Genomic DNA, 17,526 nt, shown 5'->3' with positions numbered 1-17,526 from the left:
ACGGATTATTCTAGATAATATGTGGTGTTAGCCCTTACAAAGATAAAATCAGATCTTGGCTTCAAGACCTCTTCCTCAAGAAAGCCTTCTTTAATGGCCTTCTCTAGATCAAGTTTCCATTGTAGCTACAAAGGAGTACTTTCCTTCCCAACACTCATCCTGAAAGAGGATGACTCCGCCCATTTTGGCCTCAGACTTCCTAGTTGGATTCTTCTTTCCAGCTCCACTCTGGGCTCAGATGGAAGACCCTGAGGGCAAAGCCACCTATTAGGGGAAGGAAATGACCCCTCAAGAAATAAGGACTGTCCTGAGCCAGCAAGATCCCACTTGTGAATGACTCTAAGACAAGAATTTATTTGACCTTCACTGCCCACCTGCATCTATTCACCCACCTTTGCCCCTCATCTTCCTTATATAAATCCCAAAGTATTTTGGCACTTTGGAGACAGTCTCTGAGACACTAGTTTGCTGTCTTCCCAATGTTGGCTTCACACTGAAATGAATTCCTTTCTTATTTCACCACTAGTTTTTCAGCCTTTGGATTTTGTCAGTGGCAAGTGGCTGAACCTAGTCTGTTTGGGATCCCTGCGGCCAGGTGCTCTTGCACCCCTGTGCACCCTCTACAATCTCAGCGGTACTATTACAGTAATGTGTGTGATTATTTTTGTCTTCTCTCTCTAGACCCGGAGCTCTTATCAGAATAGTGATGACGTCTGTTTTGCTCTCCATAGAATCCCCTGCACCTAATAAAATGCTTGTCACATATAAGCTCTTCAATTTTGTTGAATAAATAAGGACTGAAACTCAGATTTTCTTATTCATTCTAGATTTGACTCTTAGGCTCAGAAAAACGTTAGAGTGATGAGGAAGAAGGCAGAATGAGGTAAATACTCCTCTAAGACAAAGACATATATTCCGAAGGACTAGACATCGCTGCGCAGAGGTGGCTGGAGCAGTTTCAAATGGTTCAGTCTAGGACACGACTTCCACACAGGATGTAATCATTACTGGCGATTCACACGCAGACCAATCACTCTGCCCCCCAAAACCCCGGTCGCAGTTCTGTCCTCTTTTCCGTACAGTGCCCCAAGATGGCGGGGCCCGTGATTGAATCCCAGATTCAAGATGGCGGCTTCCGACTTCCCCTGCAGCGTCGCGCGTAGCCACCGAGGCCACGCCTACTTCCGACACCGCGGCCTCAGTATGGCTGCTTTAGGTTCTCTGATATTGAGTAAGTGGGTGTGGGGCCGGTGGGCTCGGGAGCCCGCTGGGGCAGGTCTAGGACCCCTGAAATGACTCCATGGCCTCTGCTCCAATTCTGCTCTGTTTTTCCTGCAGGTGTCCGGAGGCTGCACAGCAGTGTGGCGGCTCAGGCGGGTAGCCAGTGGCGACTCCAGTGAGTGACGGTCTAGTGCGGGTCTGGGGGGGTACTGGGGCGCGGAGTACTGCGAAGCCGGAAGCTGGGCCGAATCCTCACCCGACTATTTTTCTCCACCCAGGCAGGGCCTGGCTGCCAACCCCTCCGGCTACGGGCCCCTTACGGAGCTCCCAGACTGGTCTTACGCGGGTGAGCGCTGACCTGACAGTTAACTCAGTTTCTCCCAGAGGGGACGCCCATAGACGGAGCGAGGCCGGGGTGGCGGGGGGAGGAGAAGGGGGTCGAGGTGGGCATGTGTTTGAGTGGCCAACGTACTGAACTTTGGGTTTTTTTAAATTTTTATTATTTAAAAAAAATTTTTTTTTTTTCAATTTATTTGACAGAGTGAGAGAAGGAACACAAGAAGGGGGAGTGGGAGAGGGAGAAGCAGGGTCCCCAAAGAGCAGGGAACCCCATGCGGGGCTCAATCTCAGGAGTCTGGATCATGACCTGAGCCCAAGGCAGATGTTTAAGGACTGAGCCACCCAGGCGCCGCTGTCCTGAACTTTATATTTGGAGTTCGGGGGGAAGGAGCCCAGTTGTTTGTTTTGTAAATTAAACTACGCCTATGGAAAGTAAAGCTAGCTCAGGATCTTGTGAGGATGAGCAGAAGATAATTCTAATTTGGGACGCCCCGGTGGAGGGAGTGATAAGATCTTTATATTTCTCGTGGTGGAATGGTTTTTTAAAAGTTAGAAAGACTCAACGTTCAGTGTGGTGAGTACATTGTTGAAAATTTGGTACCAAATGCAAGGTGAGCTCTTTGAAAACTTGCCTAAATGAACATTGCAGAGAGAGGGGTTAGAAGGGTGAGGATTGAGAATGAAGAGCTCCCTTCAGAAGTTTCTTCTCTTTACTTGGGGCGGAGGGAGGGGAAGGAAAAGGAAAGAAAGAAAATATAGCTATTACTCCTAGAAGAGAGGGATGGATCTTAGAAAAGTTGAAGCCACTCCCCACACCCAATATGGGACTCCAGTTTACAGGTGGGAAAATTGGGGCCTTAGAGTTCCTGTGATCACACACCTAGGTGTGTGTGATCGCAAAGCAAGGACTAGAACGGGGTAGGGGCGAGGCCCTCTTCCACAGCACAGAGACCTGGATACTCATACCCTATTGGGTTCTTTAGGAGTATGATCCCAAGAAGGATGGTAAAGACTTTTTCCCCTTGCTACTTACTGCAGGAAACCCAGCGTCTCCTAAAAGTAGTATGGAATATTGGAAAGACTTGAATTGATTCTTATTTAAGATTTCTCTACTTGCTGATACTGTGGTCTTGGACATGTTACTTAATTGTACCTCTCCGTTTCCACAAAACTTTTGGGCAGAGTTTTCACTGTTTCTTACTTTGTAGAAAGTAAGTGTCCTTTTTTTTCTTCTTCATTATAAACGACTTAAGGTCAGATACTATGTTTTTCACCAAGTCAGCAGATATTTGTAGAATTTGTGTGATATGCTTGTGTGTCTGCACTATACTACAGTGAAACCTAGGGACATAATCTGTAAAATCTAGCTGGGAAAACAGCATGGACATTTTAGAAAATAATGGGGGTGCCTTGGTGGCTCAGTCAGTTAAGCGTCTGCCTTTGGCTCAGGTCATGTGTCAGGGTCCTGGAATTGAGTCCCATATTGGGCTCCCTGTTCAGTGGGGAGTCAGCTTCTCCCTCTGCCCCTCCCCCCACTGATGCTGTCTGTCAAATGAATAAAATCTTTAAAAATAATAATACTTCACATTTATTAGAAATTGAAATGGAAATTGTATTAATTTTCCATTGTTTTGGTAAAAAAAATACCACAGATTTAGTAGCTTAAAAGAATTTGAGATAGCCAAATAAGGCAAAAAAAAAAAAAAAAGTACAATAAATGTCCCAAGGCAACTAGATGAATATTAAATCACTGGTAGGCACTTTTTTTTTTTTTTTTAAGATTTATTTATTTGACAGAGATCACAAGTAGGCAGAGAGGCAGGCAGAGAGAAAGGGGAAAGCAGGCTTCCCGCTGAGCAGGGAGCCCAATGCAGGGCTCGATCCCAGAACCCTGGGATCATGACCTGAGCCGAAGACAGAGGCTTTAACCCATTGAGCCACCCAGGTGCCCCACTGGTAGGCACTTTTTAAAAAGTTTTATGTATGTATTTAAGAGAAAGAGGGAGCGAGCCAGAAAGACCGCAGGCAGGGGGAGGGGCAGAGGGAGAGGATAAAGCAGACTTCCTGCTGAGCAGGGAGGCTGATGAGGTGAGTTCCATCCAGGGACTCCAGTATTATAACCGGAGCCGAAGGCAGATACTTAATCAACTGAGCCACCCAGGCACCCTGACAGGCACTTCTTTCAGGAGAGAGCTCACAGAGTTAAAGAGGTCTGAGGAGGATTTCTGGGCAGATAGGGTTTTAGGGGGGCCTAAGTACGAGAACTGGGCTGAAAGGAAAGGAAAAGAGCATTTCATTGAGGAGTGAGATGGAATTTAGCAAAGACTCACGATGAGTAGAACAGTGATCAGATTGCCTGAGTAGGGGGTTTCTAAAGATAAAACAGGAGAGGGGCACCTGGGTGGCTCAGTCGGTTAAGCATCAGAATCTTTATTTTGGCTTAGGTCATGATCACAGTTGAGATCTTGAGACTGAGTCCCAGAATGAGCCCCAGGTCGGGCTCTGCACTCAGCAGGGAGTCTGCCTGAGAGTCTCTCCCTCTGCCCCCCCCCCCCCCCGCCCACCCTCTCAAATAAAAACTTGGGGGTGTGAGATAAGAGATTCAGCCCTACAAAGGATCATTCCAGGATAACGAGGGGTAAGTGAAATAGAGTAGGACTATGCCTTAAGAGTTTATTCTTGGCATGCCTTACCCTTGACACTGAGGGACGGGTTTTTGGAGAATGAAGCCACCCCGGGTATGAAATGGGAGAGAGGAACTAGCGGCTGTTTCTTCCCTTGTTCCTATCCCAGTGCCTTCACAGGGTGCTGCCAGCCATCTCTAATACCTATCTTTTTCTTCACTTCCATCTACAGATGGCCGCCCCGCACCTCCAATGAGAGGCCAACTTCGAAGAAAAGCCCAAAGGGAGAAGTTTGCAGTGAGTGGCTAGAGCCTAGTCAGGGCAACCTGTGTGTACTAGGAGGGAAAAAAATGAACATTTTAATTTGGCTTGAGCTGTGCTGACACCTAAGCTCACATGTGGCCCCTTCACCAGCATTTTAACAGCTGGGAGAAGGGAGGAAGAGAGTGGGGCACTCCCAGGGCGGGAACCAGTAGTAGAGCCGTTCTGCTACCCATTTTGCCTCCTCCGCTTCCCATTCCAAGACCCAGTCCCCTTCCCCAGTCAGCAGTGTCATTTTCCAGCTGAAACCTCCAGCTTTGATCTGTGAGTGAAAGGATATATGGTGTAGAGCTCCAGCCCCAGATGTTATCCACCCTGTTTTCCTGTCTGTTTCAGAGACGAGTTGTACTGCTGTCACAGGAAATGGATGCTGGATTACAGGCATGGCAGCTCAGGCAGCAGGAGAAGTTGCAGGAAGAAGAAAGGAAGCAGAAAAATGCTCTTAAACCCAAAGGGGCTCTCCTGCAGAACCCACGACCAAATCAATAAAAAGCAGTTCCTGTCTCCCTTTCCCGGCCTCTCTCTGGCTTTCTTCTCTATCACCTACATGCCTCATCCCCAGCCAGAAGAGAGAGCCTTCACGTTCCCCATCTGTCTTCAGAGCACGAGAACGTGGACACCGGGAAGAACCGCCTGTAAGATCACTGCCTGGAGGAGCTGGCTTAGTGCCCTCATCCCTGGCTCCATTCCAGTTCAGTGGAATCTTGCTCTGGGATCCTTGCTCACCTTTGCAGGCCATAGGACTGGCCCAACTGAGAACAGCAGCTGCTCTCCGTACATGAAAATGGGGCAGCAGCTCTCCTGGTTTTAGCTCGGCACTCAGGCCTTTAACGGCCTATACACAGCTCAGACTGCATGTAGTTACTCATTTAATAAATGTTCTGATGAAAAAGGCTTTCTGGCTGAGGTCCATTTCTTGGCAAACAACTGGTGTCACTTTTCCTAAACTTCAGATAGATGGCCCAAGAGGCTACCCCCACTGGGAAGGCTGACATGGGAAGAACCAGACTTGGGTGTTGCATGTCTGAAGAGTAGGATCTTGAGGTTTTTGTGGTTCTGGCTGAATTCCAGAGCCTGGTCAGAGAGAGATCTATACCTCTCCACCCCAATTTGTGTAGGGGAGCCCTGGAGGTGCTCAGCCCCCAATCAGTCATTGTGGCATAGGTATCCAATATCCATGTGTATCTCCCACAAACCCATAAGCTTCCCAGGACGCAGGGAAACCTTTCCTGTTACTGATCATGGATTCTGGGAGAAAGGGGCCTTTGCTCCCATTATAATACAGAGCACTGGGCTTTCCATTTTTCTGCCACAAACTTGTAATAGTTCCAGATCTCTAGTATTGCTGGAGCTTCTTACCTGACCTCAATTCTTTCCAGCCTCCTTTATTCCTTGCTTGGCTTTCCCTCCCTTCTTTCCCCCTACTACCTCCTTCCTCTCTCGCTGACCAATGCAATTCTGGGATCTTAGATTTCGCTGATGGTCGAGTTTTCTGTCTCCCACACTTTTCCTGCTTCTGTTGGGCGGCTTTTCCAGATCTAGCTCTCAGCCTCTTATCTGTCTCTTCCCCGCTGTCAGCTTCAGCTCTCCCTCCCCCTTCCCTGCATACCTCCACCTTTTGTTCTCTGTTTTTTCAGTCCATGAACATTTTACTCCTCAAGGAATTGCCTTTTTTCACTGTAGAGGGGAAAACCAAACCCCAAAGTCCACAAACTCCCAGTCTCTCTTGTCTAACAGTTTCCCCGAACTTGATTTGCCTTTCCCCACATTCCATGGCCTTGCACCTCCTTCCTCCCAAGCCAGTATAAGGAATAGCCAGATTGCAAATGATGGTGTTTAAGGGACGGCATTTGTCTTTTCTGCAAGGACGGGACCAATGTGGCTGTGGAGTTTGTCGGTCGATAGTTGGGTTTTGTTACTATTGCATGTTTGGGGCAGGATAGGGATGGAGGTGGTTGTCAAGAACAAGGGACAAATGTTTCAGTTTGGTTGAGCCACAGGTCCCAGCAGACAATCTCCAACCCAGGTGTGGTAGACATGAAGACCACCACCAGCATCCCAGACTCTCAACTTGTCCGCCTGGGACACTAAGCCTCCCAGTACTTCCCACTCTGAGGTGAGACAAACGCTGAATACCAGGGGAATCAAGCCACCTAAAATATGCTTAGGGGGAGAAAGTCTCCCACATCCCATCCCCTAGGTACCCCCCTACACACACACACAGACCCCCATCCTTAGCTGTGGCCTCAACCCCTGCAGATGGCAGCCTCCACCACAAAAAGGCAACTTAGGGTGGGTTTTTTTTGTTGTTATTGCTTTTTTCTTTTCCTTTTCTTTCTTTCTTTTTTTTTTTTTTTTTTTTTTTAACCCGACTCTTGGCTGTAATTGGATTCAGGCTGAAACAACCACGTCCGCACCGGGAAAGGAGGGCATTGGGGCGGGGGCGGAGAGGCTGTGGGAGAAGGGAGGGACCAGAGGAGTGAGAGAGGACTCGCGATGCAGTTCGCAGACTAAGCAGAAGAAAGATCAAAAAACGGGAAAGAGCGGACGAACAAACAGGCACTTTCAAGAACAATCCCCCCATCTCCAAGCGGACAGCGCTCTAGGAATCCAAATTCAGTGCCCACCGAAGACAAAGGCGCCCCAAGGGAGTGGCGGCACGACCCCAGGGCTTGGGGCCCCCGCCGCGGAGCCTGCACGGCTGGCTGCCGGGACGGTCACGGACCATGTCTCCTGCCCCACGGCCCACCGGCAGTCTGCTGCTCCCCCTGCTCACGCTCGCCACCGCGTTCGCCTCCCTCAGCTCGGCCCAGAGCAGCTTCAGCCCCGAAGTAAGTGAGCTCCCCTGGCCCAGCCGGGAGTCGCGCCCGCCGGGGAGGCGAGCCGGGGGTCTCCAAAGGGACAGGCTCCTCCTTGGAGAGCAGCAAGCTCGGGCGTTTGGCCGTTCCGGGCAGCAGCAACCCGCTCCTTTTGCTTTCCCTCCTCATCTCCAAACTAACAAGTCGATCCAACTTCTGTCTTCCCCAACCCGCCCCCCCCCCCCCCCCCCCCCCCCCCCGCCTTTCTTTCCCAGTTCTTTCCTGGGAAGAGCCTTACAGCTGGGGCCCACCGTCCCCGGTTCCCCGGGGCTCTGAGCTCAGCTGCAGAACCAGGAGGGAGCCTGGTAAATACTTTGACTCCGCTCAGCCCTTGCGCTGCCCTGCTTTCTTGTCCTATGCGCCAGTCCGTTGTTTCTTCAACTTTCCAGCCCTCCAGCGCTCTCCCGCCCGCACCCGCCAGCCGGGGAGGCTCGGTGGCCCGCGCCGCGGCTCCGGGCCCCCCAACGCTGCGCGCCTCCCGGGCGGTCCCGGCCCTCCGCGGGTGCAGCCGCCACCAGGTGGGGTCGGGGCTAGACCCGCCGAGCGGTCCAGTCCCCCGCCCCACTCCGCCTCCCCGCTCGGACCCCTCTGTGTCGCGGCCCGGAGCCCTGGCGTCGAAGGTCGCGCAGGGCTGGCGCCCCGGCCGCCTTTCCGTACAGACAAAGCTTTCCTTGTGAGCGGGGGGTTCGGCAGGGAGGCCGCCTCCTCCCTCTACCCCCCTCACCACCCCAAACCTCCCACCCCACCCCACCCCCCGCCAGTGGCGCCTTTAGGCTCTTCTAGTTGCCTTTGTTAATTGCTTTTTTGTTAATTTTGTTAATTGCTTTTCTGTGCAGGAAGACTGAAGGCATCGCACTGGGGAGTGGGGAGAGGGCCGGGCCCAGGGCACCCGCACAGGTCTCAGGCGCCCCCCCAACCCATTCCCCGACGCTGGCCCACCCGCCTGGGAGGAAGCCGCGTGGGAGTTGTCTAGGGAGGTTTTTCCTCTCTTTCTTGCTCTCTCTCTCTTATTTTGGGGTGAAGGTGGGAGACGAATTTGATCAGCTTCTTATTTTGGGCCATCTCAACCCACTCAGCCAGGCAGGGCCTGGGTGCGGTCGGGAGGGGCTGGGAAGGGCCCCAGAAGGGGGAGGGGATCTGGACTTGGCTTCCTCCCTCTCCGTCCTGGCCCCAGACCCACCCCTGGAGGAAACATCTCCAGAAAGAACACACTCTCTCTGTCCCAAAGGGATCTGAGGCTAAAAAGCGAAGTGTGGCCCTAGGAGTGGGGGTGACCAGGGAGAGTACAGCTCTGACCTGGGGCTAAGCCTGACAGGGCCCTGCAGGAGGAGTCATCCTCACCCCTGGCCTGGAGTCTTCATCGCAGGCCTGCAAGGAAAACTCCTAACAAAATAAGCCTGGGCATCAGGGGGCTGCCCACTGCCAACCTAGCCTGCCCTGCCCTCCCTCCCCTGACCCACAAGGCCCCCTAGGGGAGGGGCAGCAGCCCTGGCTCTGTTCTAAGTGGGTCATGGGCAGTCCCAGTGCCAGAACCACCATTTGCTTCTGGGCCATGGAGGGGTGGGAGGCAGAGGGAGGGAGGAGCAAGCTCAGAGGCTCTCATCCAGGACCTGCTGGAGGTTGCCAGCATTTCCCCCAACCCACCCAACTTCTCCAGGACTTCTAGGCCAGAGGTGGGAGGGGTTCTCTGGACCTCCCCCCTCTCGGGGAATACCTCCAGACCACTCAGTTTTCAAGACAAAGCCAGCCAACTGAGTTTTTGGACCTAACATAGTTGCTCCCTCTCCAGGCCAGTCTAGAGGGCAAGCTGGGGTGGCCAGGCCTCAGGCAGCCGGGTTCCTCCCACCAGGCCTCCAGAGTCCTGCACCAGCTCCAGGACATCCCTCTCCTCCCGGTAGCCCCTTCTGGCACTTGGCCCTTCCCCCACCCAGCCGCAGACACAAGAGTCTTCTCTTCTGTGGTTCCTACCTCACCTCCTAGTCTTCTCTGTGGTTCTTGCTTTGCTCAGAGCCTAGGCCTGGGAGGAGAGGGATGGGGGCACTTCCTTTCCAGGCCTCGAGGCTCTCTTGAATGCAGGGAAGTCCCTTTCTTGCCTAAGTCTCCATTTTTCTCTATCGTGTATGGGGTGGACTTTGTGGGTGGGAATATTTAGACCTGCCTACTTTCTCAAGAGGGATTTATCCCAGAGCTCCTGGATGTGGATTCTCCTCGCCTCTCTGCCACCCTCCATTCTGTTATTCAGCCCTAAGAGAATTCCCCTCAATTTCCTTCCCTGAGGCTTGAGGAGGCCTGACTTAAGTCCTCCTGACTTCCAGCTCCAGGAGCAGGCCACTCCCATCCTTCTCCAAAGCTGAAGCAGCCGCTCCCTCACCAGGGGTCAGAAGCCTGGGGTGTGTGTGTACACCACAGGTGAGGCGAAGGGCAAAGGGAATTTCCCGCATACTTGGGCACAGGCCACAGCAGGCCTCCCGCGGGCACTAGCTGTGGCATCAGCCAGCACAGGTCAGGGCACGACCACAGCTCCTGGGGAGATCAACCAGGTTCTGTAGCACCCTGCTCTCCTCCCCTGTGGTCTCCCAGAGGTTAAACTTGGCTCCCTCCTCTACCCCTGAGGAGGGGCTCTCAGAGGCGGGTGGTGCTAAGGTTGCTCTGACAAGGCCTGTTGGCTGGGGGAAAGCTAGGTTGTTTACATCTTGGGCCCTAACTCCCATCAGCCTTAGGGGATCACTTCCCAGAACCCTGTTGCAATTCTTGCCCCACAGGCACATGTCCCCAGTCAGCTGCTCCTGAATCACCCCCAGCCCCAATGCAGGAGCACTGCTACGCCAGCAGGGCCTGGGCCTAGAGGTGAAGGGCGTCAGGAAGATCCATTGTGACAACCTGGGATGGGGGTTGTGGCACCCAGCAGCAGCCTCTACCCACTCTGCCCTCCAGACTTCCATCCTAAGCAACCTGCAGGCCCCCTCCGAACTCCTAAGGAAGGCAAAGCTGGAGCAGGGACCAACGTAGTATCTCCATCAGAGAATCCGAGCGTTTTCATATCCCATGTATAACTTGGCTCGCTTTACTTTTCAGGCTTTAGGAAAATTCTCCATTGTTCTGAAAATAAAGGCTGGATTTTTTTCCCCAATGGGGCTTTGTATTTTGTGTGCCTTTCAATCGAACACCGAAAACCTAACTTTATGTTAAAGCAATACGCCAACCTTTATCTTATGAACAATTCACAATATACCTCAAGTACAGTGCTGCCACCAAGTCTCTACCATGACCCCCATCTCCCACTCCCTCTCCTGAGAACCTCAAATGGGCCTTTGGGTCCCAAGCCCTAGGTCAGATGCTTGGATGGGGACAGTGGCAGGATCCCAGCTCTGTGGCTGGGTCCCAGCCCACCACCTCCAAAGGTCCCAGCGTCCTGTCTCATCAGCCAGCCTCAGCCCTAGCTCCTGCTCTGCTTCCTCCTTTCTAAAAAGATGTCAGCTGTGAGGGTCCTAGAGGCATGGCATTCCTGTCCCAAGAGGGTCTCATACGGGACCCAAAAGAGAGCCCCCCTCAGCCTCCCTGCTTCTATCCACCATGGGCACAATCCACTCACAGGTAGGACGTGCTATATTTACAAGAATACTGACACAGAGAAGAAAAGTGCTGGAAGGAATCAGCTCTGAGAAGCTATCCTAGGACTCAGTTAAGCCATTTGGGCTCCCATTCTCAAGAGTTACAGCCAAAGTCCGGAGCCATGGCTCCCCACCCCTGTTTGAGCCCACAGCCCCGAGAGGACAAGTCATACTGGGGCCTGGGCCAGAGTGCAGGTCCAGCCTGGGAACTCCTCCAGCCCCACTGCCAGAGCCAGGCTGGGAGCTTGTTGCCCTTTTCTCCTAAGCCAAGGGTGCATGCCAGATAGCAGGGGGAGGCAGAGGCTCCCCTTGGGCCAAGTGGAGATGCTCTAAGCCACGCTCTTCTCCCTGCAGGCCTGGCTGCAACAGTATGGCTACCTGCCCCCCGGGGACCTGCGCACGCACACACACCGCTCACCCCAGTCCTTCTCAGCTGCCATCGCTGCCATGCAGAGGTTCTACGGTCTGCGCGTGACGGGCAAGGCTGATGCGGACACCATGAAGTAAGTGCCAGACCCTGGTGGGAATCCTGCATGGCACCCACCTCCCAGTGACAACACTGAGCACAGAGACCTTGCTACCTATGCGCTCGACTCCTGCCCTCTCCCCTTCTCCACACTGACCCTAAGCCAGGCACTCCCCCTCTCCTCAGAAGACCTTTCTCTTTAATGGCCACAATTCTCAAACCCCAGGGCCATGAGGCGTCCCCGCTGTGGCGTTCCAGATAAGTTTGGGGCCGAGATCAAGGCCAATGTTCGAAGGAAGCGCTATGCTATCCAGGGCCTCAAATGGCAGCATAATGAGATCACTTTCTGGTGAGTCCAACAGGCAAGTTGCCTTCCTCAGAACATCAGGGTCTCCCTCCCTATCAGTTGTGCTCATAGACTTAGAGGCCTCCTATCCTACTCACCTCTGTCCCTGGGAAGCATCCCTGGGAGTGGGGAGAAACGTGGCTGTAATCCTGGAGGAAGGTGCAGCCTGTGGGGGGTGTGCCCCAGGGCCAGGAAGCTGAAGCCTGCGGGGGGTCTTGAGCCCTCAGTTCTTGGTGCAGAGGCATCATGAGGCAGCAGGAAGAGCCGGGGCAGCAGAGGTAGCTGGGTAGTTCAGTCAGACCTGGGCAAGTACAGGGAAGGAGAATTGTATTCGTTGTGATGCTAACACGCTCCCCTTCTCCCCCCAACGTGGCTGGACCTCAGCATCCAGAATTACACGCCCAAGGTAGGTGAGTATGCCACATTCGAGGCCATTCGCAAGGCATTCCGCGTGTGGGAGAGCGCCACACCACTTCGATTCCGAGAGGTGCCCTATGCCTATATCCGCGAGGGCCATGAGAAGCAAGCAGACATCATGATCTTCTTCGCTGAGGGTTTCCATGGTGACAGCACACCTTTCGATGGCGAGGGTGGCTTCCTGGCCCATGCCTATTTCCCGGGCCCCAACATCGGAGGGGATACCCACTTTGACTCTGCTGAGCCCTGGACTGTCAGGAATGAGGATCTGAATGGTGAGCAAAGTAGCCCTGGGACTCATTTATTCTGGGGAGAGTCAACGATCATTTGGGGGGTTGTTTATCCTGCCTCCTCCCAAAACCTCAAACCCCCAAGTCTCTGGACTACAGAGAGATCTCCTAATCTGACTTCCAGTGAAAGCAGGATTCTTATTTTGCTCCATTTACGTCTGGTCCCTTTCTCACCCAATAACTGACTTCCCAGTCAAAGACTTCCCACTTTCCAGGAAAATGTCACCTCTAGCTCCTGGCAGAACCTGGGGCCCAGACGGGACCTCAGCTTCCCTTAATACATGTCTCTCTGGGATCGGGATCTGTCCCCAGAGCACCCTCTCATCTCTGCCCAGAATAGATTGCTGATTGGCTTCATGGCTTTTTGGGTGGAAAACGTGACAGGCAGGCTCAGGTGTGAAAAACAAGCCTCTGGTGGGAAAGCAGGGCTTCTGAGGTAAGGGACCCAGGCTGCCCTCATAATCATCGCTATCCCTCCAGGGAATGACATCTTTCTGGTGGCTGTGCACGAGCTGGGCCATGCCCTGGGCCTTGAGCACTCCAATGATCCCTCAGCCATCATGGCACCCTTTTACCAGTGGATGGACACAGAGAACTTTGTGCTGCCTGATGACGACCGCCGGGGCATCCAGCAACTTTACGGTGAGTAATCTATGCCCACATCTCTCTGCTCCTCCTCTGCTCTTCCTCTCTGACCTCTGCATCCCTTCCTTTCCCCCATGCCCTACGATCTACCCCCAACCCCACTTGACCCTGCCTCCACCCACCACCTACTCTCACTTTCTTTTTTTCACATTATCTCTCCTACATGTTTAATTCTTCTCCCACTTTTGATTCCACCTTTTCTGTCCTTTCCCACCTGATTGCTTCAGCCTCCCCCATAGGGCCATCCACACCTTTCCAAGGGGATTGTCTGCCCATATACCTGTTCTTTCTGCCCCCTCTGCCACAAAGTCTGAAGTGACTCTCATGTTCTCTATACCAGGGAGCCAGTCAGGGTCCCCCACCAAGATGCCGCCGCAACCCAGGACGACCTCCAGGCCCTCTGTCCCCGATAAGCCCAAAAACCCCACCTATGGGCCCAACATCTGTGATGGTAACTTCGACACTGTGGCTGTGCTCCGAGGGGAGATGTTTGTCTTCAAGGTAAGAGGAAGAAGTGGGCCAGTATAGGGGATGGGAGGGTTCCAAGCCCAGCAGGCTGGGTGGAAACAGCAGCAGGAGGACTAAGAACTAGAACTGAGACAATGGGAAGCTTTGGGGACCAAGGCAGAGGACTCCCTGTAAGACAAAATGTACCATCCCCACCTCGACACCTTTTAGGAGCGCTGGTTCTGGAGGGTGAGGAATAACCAAGTGATGGATGGATACCCCATGCCCATCGGCCAGTTCTGGCGGGGCCTGCCCGCATCCATCAACACTGCCTATGAGAGGAAGGATGGCAAGTTTGTCTTCTTCAAAGGTAACCGGGCATTCTGCCCTAGTTCTCCAGGTGTGCGGAGAGTCTCCCTGGAGGACTGGATTCCACTTGACTCCTCCAAAGACACAAGAGCCCGAGGGGAACCCTGATCCTGCCCTTCCCTCTCCCCACCAGGAGACAAGCACTGGGTGTTTGACGAAGCTTCCCTGGAACCTGGCTACCCCAAGCATATCAAGGAGCTGGGCCGAGGACTGCCTACTGACAAAATTGACGCCGCTCTCTTCTGGATGCCCAATGGAAAGACCTACTTCTTCCGGGGAAACAAGTGAGACCTCAGCCCCTTGACCCCAGGCCTCCCTCCTCAGATGCCACCACTGATTCCCTCAGTTGGGGAGAAAGACCCACTTCTCCCTGGGATATTACCCTGGAGAAGTTAGTTGCTGGCTGAGCCTCTGCCATTGCCTAGCAACAGACGGCCTCCATTAGGTGCTGAGTGAGTGGGAAGTGACCGGGTCACCATTTCAGACCCGGTCATTTGGCGCCTCCTGCCCCCAGCACGGTGCCTCCACCCCAGCAGCCAGGCACTGTCATTAAAGGCTACCGGTGGCTCCTTGCAGCCTGGGACCTCCCATCCACCCCCACCTTCCGCCACTTTCAGCCACAGGCCCTCATTACTCAAAACCCTGGTCCCGCACCCCGTCCGTCGGCACCCTTTGCTTTCTGGTGGGTTCAGTCTGGGCCCTGCTGCCCTCTGAGGACAGGCCCAGTGCCCTACTGCGTCCCTTCCCCTCCTGTCTCCCAGGTACTACCGTTTCAACGAGGAGCTCAGGGCAGTGGACAGCGAGTACCCCAAAAACATCAAGGTCTGGGAAGGAATCCCCGAGTCTCCCAGAGGGTCATTCATGGGCAGCGATGAAGGTGAGGGGCAAGGGAGGTGTCCATCAGGGGAGGATGGGGACAGCGGATTAAGGGAGAACAGGAGGAAAGCCGGACAGAACAGTATGGTGGGGAAAGCAGTGATGACAAGGGGGCTGGAAGCCTTGCCACATGCCAGGCTCTGAGCAAAGTGCTTTCTGCATGTTGGATCCCTAATCCCCAGCGCCCTACTAGCCTGGTACTAGAACTACCCCGGTTTACAGCTAAGGTGACTTGTGTTCACAGAGGGTAAGGGATTAACTCAGCCAGCTTGCATGGCTCACAGATTTCCCTCCCGCTCTTCTCCTCCCTGTGGGTCTTCCCTGCCATGTTTTTGCTGACCACTGCAGTCTTCACGTACTTCTACAAGGGGAACAAATACTGGAAATTCAACAACCAGAAGCTGAAAGTAGAGCCAGGCTACCCCAAGTCAGCCCTGCGGGACTGGATGGGCTGCCCCACGTCAGGGGGCCGGCCGGACGAGGGAACGGAGGAGGAGACAGAGGTGATCATCATCGAGGTGGACGAAGAGGGCAGCGGGGCGGTGAGTGCGGCCGCCGTGGTGCTGCCCGTGCTGCTGCTGCTCCTGGTGCTGGCAGTGGGCCTCGCCGTCTTCTTCTTCAGACGCCATGGGACCCCGAAACGACTGCTCTATTGCCAGCGTTCCCTGCTGGACAAGGTCTGACCCCCACGGCCGCTCACCCACTCCTACCACGAGGACTTTGCCTCTGAAGGCCAGTGGCAGCAGGTGGTGGTGGGTGGGCTGCTCCACCTGTCCCAGGCCCTCTCCCTACCCTGCCCCCCACCTCCCTTGTTTTCTATCCCCTGACTGCCTCTCTCCACCTCAACCCTGGCATTGCTTCTTCCCTAGATGGAGTCCCCTGGGGGCTGATCAGGGGCTGCCCCTTTCAGCCCCTGCTCCCCCCCAGGGGCCTCTGTAGCTTGGTGTGTGCCCAGCCCCATCTGAATGTCTTGGCTCTGCACTTGAAGGCAGGACCCTCAGACCTCGCTGGCAAAGGTCAAATGGGGTCATCTGCTCCTTTTCCATTCCCTGATATAACTTTAACCTCTGAACTCTGACCTCAGGAGGCTCTGGGCACTCCAGCCCCACAAGCCCCCCCCCCACCTGGTGCACCCCCGTGGCAACCTCCTACCACTCTTTCTGGCTTAAAGGAATCTAATCTTGTTGAGAGGGGAGACCCTAAGAGAGTAGGAGTGGTGGGGGGGGAAGGCCACACAGCCACCCTAAGACCTTGGGAGGGAAGCTCAGAGTCAGTCCCCTCTGCAAAGATCTGCCTCTGCCCCACCTGGCCCCAAGGACATCCCCAGGAGCCTGAGCCATTAAGGGGCTGTAAAAACCCTTGACGGCCCTACCCCCACAAATGCCTTACCCCCACAATGTCAGCCTTGATTGGGGATGTCTGGGTTAGAGGAGTGGAGAGCACAGGCTGCAGCTCCCAGGGTAGGATGGCTGGGGCCAAGGAGAGGGACTGTCTGGACCCCGGGGGTGAGCGTGAAGGTGACAAGAAGAATCTCACTCAAATGCAGGCAGCTGGGATAGGGACCAAGGGGCAGAGCAGTCAGGGGGATAGGACAGGACCAAAAGGCTAACCAGGGAGGTGCAGTGGGAGTGGAGGGCCAGGGGATGGGGGGAGGGGGGCCAGGTGGGCCAGGCCAGCAGGGACTCCACCAGGTGGGCAGTGGTCCCCAGGGGAGGCCATGTTTTATTGGAGGTCTGAGGAGGGGCTGGAGAAGGGCACACCTACTCCACTTTGGTGTCCTTCCTCCAGCCAGCATACAAGTATGGGAAGGGTAGGGAGCCCAGAGAAAGGAGCAGAGATGACACACATCCAGGGACTGGTGACTTGGGACCTTCATGAGGGTGGCCACCTAGTTTGGGAGGTGACCAGGGGCTGACAGCACTCAGCAGCCTCAGCTGGCTTCAGTGAGGGGGCAGGTGCCTGGGTGGGTCTTGTCAGGTTAGCCCCTCACTGCCTGATACCCCCACCCCTCGTCTTCGTCCCTTCCTACCCATGTCCTGCCTCCTCTCCCCCACCCAGCCCGCCCATTCGAAGTCTCCTCTGGCCACCACAGGTGGTCATGGTACCTGGGACTTGAGAGAGTGAGACCCTGTGGGGACGGGGAGAGGAGAGGGATGTTAGGGGTGGGGGAGTTCCGGAGGGGTGGGGGTGTGTGGGATGAACGGTGCTGGCAGTTCGGCTAAATTTGTCTTGTTTGGTTTTTTTTTTTTGTTTCGTTTAATGTATATTTTTATTATAATTATTATATATGAATTCCCTTCAAATCGTTCCTTTTTGTTAACAAGGGGCAGGGGAAGGGTGGGGGTGGGGGGTGCAGAGGCATCGGACCCCAGGAACCTGCAGGGCGGGGCTGGGTCAGTGCCCTCTAAGGACATTTTTGACCTTGTTCAACCTTTCCACAAAGAATAAATGGTGTTTCACATTCTTTGTGTGGCTGCCTTCTCTCAGAGAGGTGAATGGAAAGCATGCCCATAACCTGTGTTTTCTGTGACCTGGGGTTTCGGTATTTTTCATAAAGGAATATGTTTATCCCTGGTGGACAGTGAGGGTTCAGGGCCATAGCTGGGAAGGAAGGCATACACACTCCGTGGCGGCAGGGAAGTGGTCCCCAGAGCCCAGGGGCTCTCTCCTACCCAGCCAAGAGGTTACCTTGGAGG

At 54.2% G+C, this 17,526-nt stretch overlaps 2 protein-coding genes across 4 annotated transcripts; both read left to right on the top strand.

Moving 5' to 3' along the window:
• The first annotated feature begins 1,146 nt into the window (after nucleotides 1–1,146).
• MRPL52 (mitochondrial ribosomal protein L52) lies at nucleotides 1,147–5,400 on the top strand. 3 transcript variants are annotated; one of them, XM_032856416.1, is made up of 5 exons: nucleotides 1,147–1,231; nucleotides 1,339–1,396; nucleotides 1,500–1,567; nucleotides 4,417–4,488; nucleotides 4,842–4,951. In XM_032856416.1, the coding sequence occupies exons 1-5, from the start codon at nucleotides 1,204–1,206 to the stop codon at nucleotides 4,949–4,951; spliced, it is 336 nt and encodes a 111-aa protein (XP_032712307.1). In that variant the 5' UTR covers nucleotides 1,147–1,203. The 3 variants fall into 3 exon arrangements, with proteins under 3 accessions (XP_032712307.1, XP_032712305.1, XP_032712306.1); XM_032856414.1 differs by having other exon boundaries at nucleotides 1,157–1,231; nucleotides 4,417–4,481; nucleotides 4,842–5,400; XM_032856415.1 differs by lacking the exons at nucleotides 1,147–1,231; nucleotides 1,339–1,396; nucleotides 1,500–1,567 and adding an exon at nucleotides 2,663–2,771 and having other exon boundaries at nucleotides 4,417–4,481; nucleotides 4,842–5,400.
• Nucleotides 5,401–7,231: 1,831 nt separating this feature from the next.
• Nucleotides 7,232–16,846, top strand: MMP14 (matrix metallopeptidase 14). The gene is made up of 10 exons (XM_032856410.1): nucleotides 7,232–7,336; nucleotides 11,329–11,477; nucleotides 11,667–11,789; nucleotides 12,171–12,478; nucleotides 12,974–13,135; nucleotides 13,479–13,639; nucleotides 13,817–13,955; nucleotides 14,088–14,238; nucleotides 14,716–14,831; nucleotides 15,179–16,846. The coding sequence occupies exons 1-10, from the start codon at nucleotides 7,232–7,234 to the stop codon at nucleotides 15,511–15,513; spliced, it is 1,749 nt and encodes a 582-aa protein (XP_032712301.1). The 3' UTR covers nucleotides 15,514–16,846.
• The last annotated feature ends 680 nt before the right edge of the window (nucleotides 16,847–17,526 follow it).

The sequence above is a fragment of the Lontra canadensis genome, unplaced genomic scaffold, assembly GCF_010015895.1.
Source record: "Lontra canadensis isolate GAN:19392208 unplaced genomic scaffold, GSC_riverotter_1.0 scaffold12, whole genome shotgun sequence".
NCBI classification, from domain to species: Eukaryota; Metazoa; Chordata; class Mammalia; order Carnivora; family Mustelidae; genus Lontra; species Lontra canadensis.
Note: the sequence above shows the minus strand (reverse complement) of the source record. Positions and strands in the feature narration are given on the sequence as shown.

Bases quoted from the DNA above. Each gene is read 5' to 3' on its own strand.
- MRPL52 (XM_032856414.1), top strand. From the start codon at position 1,204: ATGGCTGCTTTAGGTTCTCTGATATTGA. The intron at 1,232-1,338 runs GTAAGTGGGTGT...TTTTTCCTGCAG, and splicing joins TTTAGGTTCTCTGATATTGA to GTGTCCGGAGGCTGCACAGC. The intron at 4,482-4,841 runs GTGAGTGGCTAG...TGTCTGTTTCAG, and splicing joins CCCAAAGGGAGAAGTTTGCA to AGACGAGTTGTACTGCTGTC.
- MMP14 (XM_032856410.1), top strand. From the start codon at position 7,232: ATGTCTCCTGCCCCACGGCCCACCGGCAGTCTGCTGCTCCCCCTGCTC. The intron at 7,337-11,328 runs GTAAGTGAGCTC...TTCTCCCTGCAG, and splicing joins AGAGCAGCTTCAGCCCCGAA to GCCTGGCTGCAACAGTATGG. The intron at 12,479-12,973 runs GTGAGCAAAGTA...CTATCCCTCCAG, and splicing joins CAGGAATGAGGATCTGAATG to GGAATGACATCTTTCTGGTG.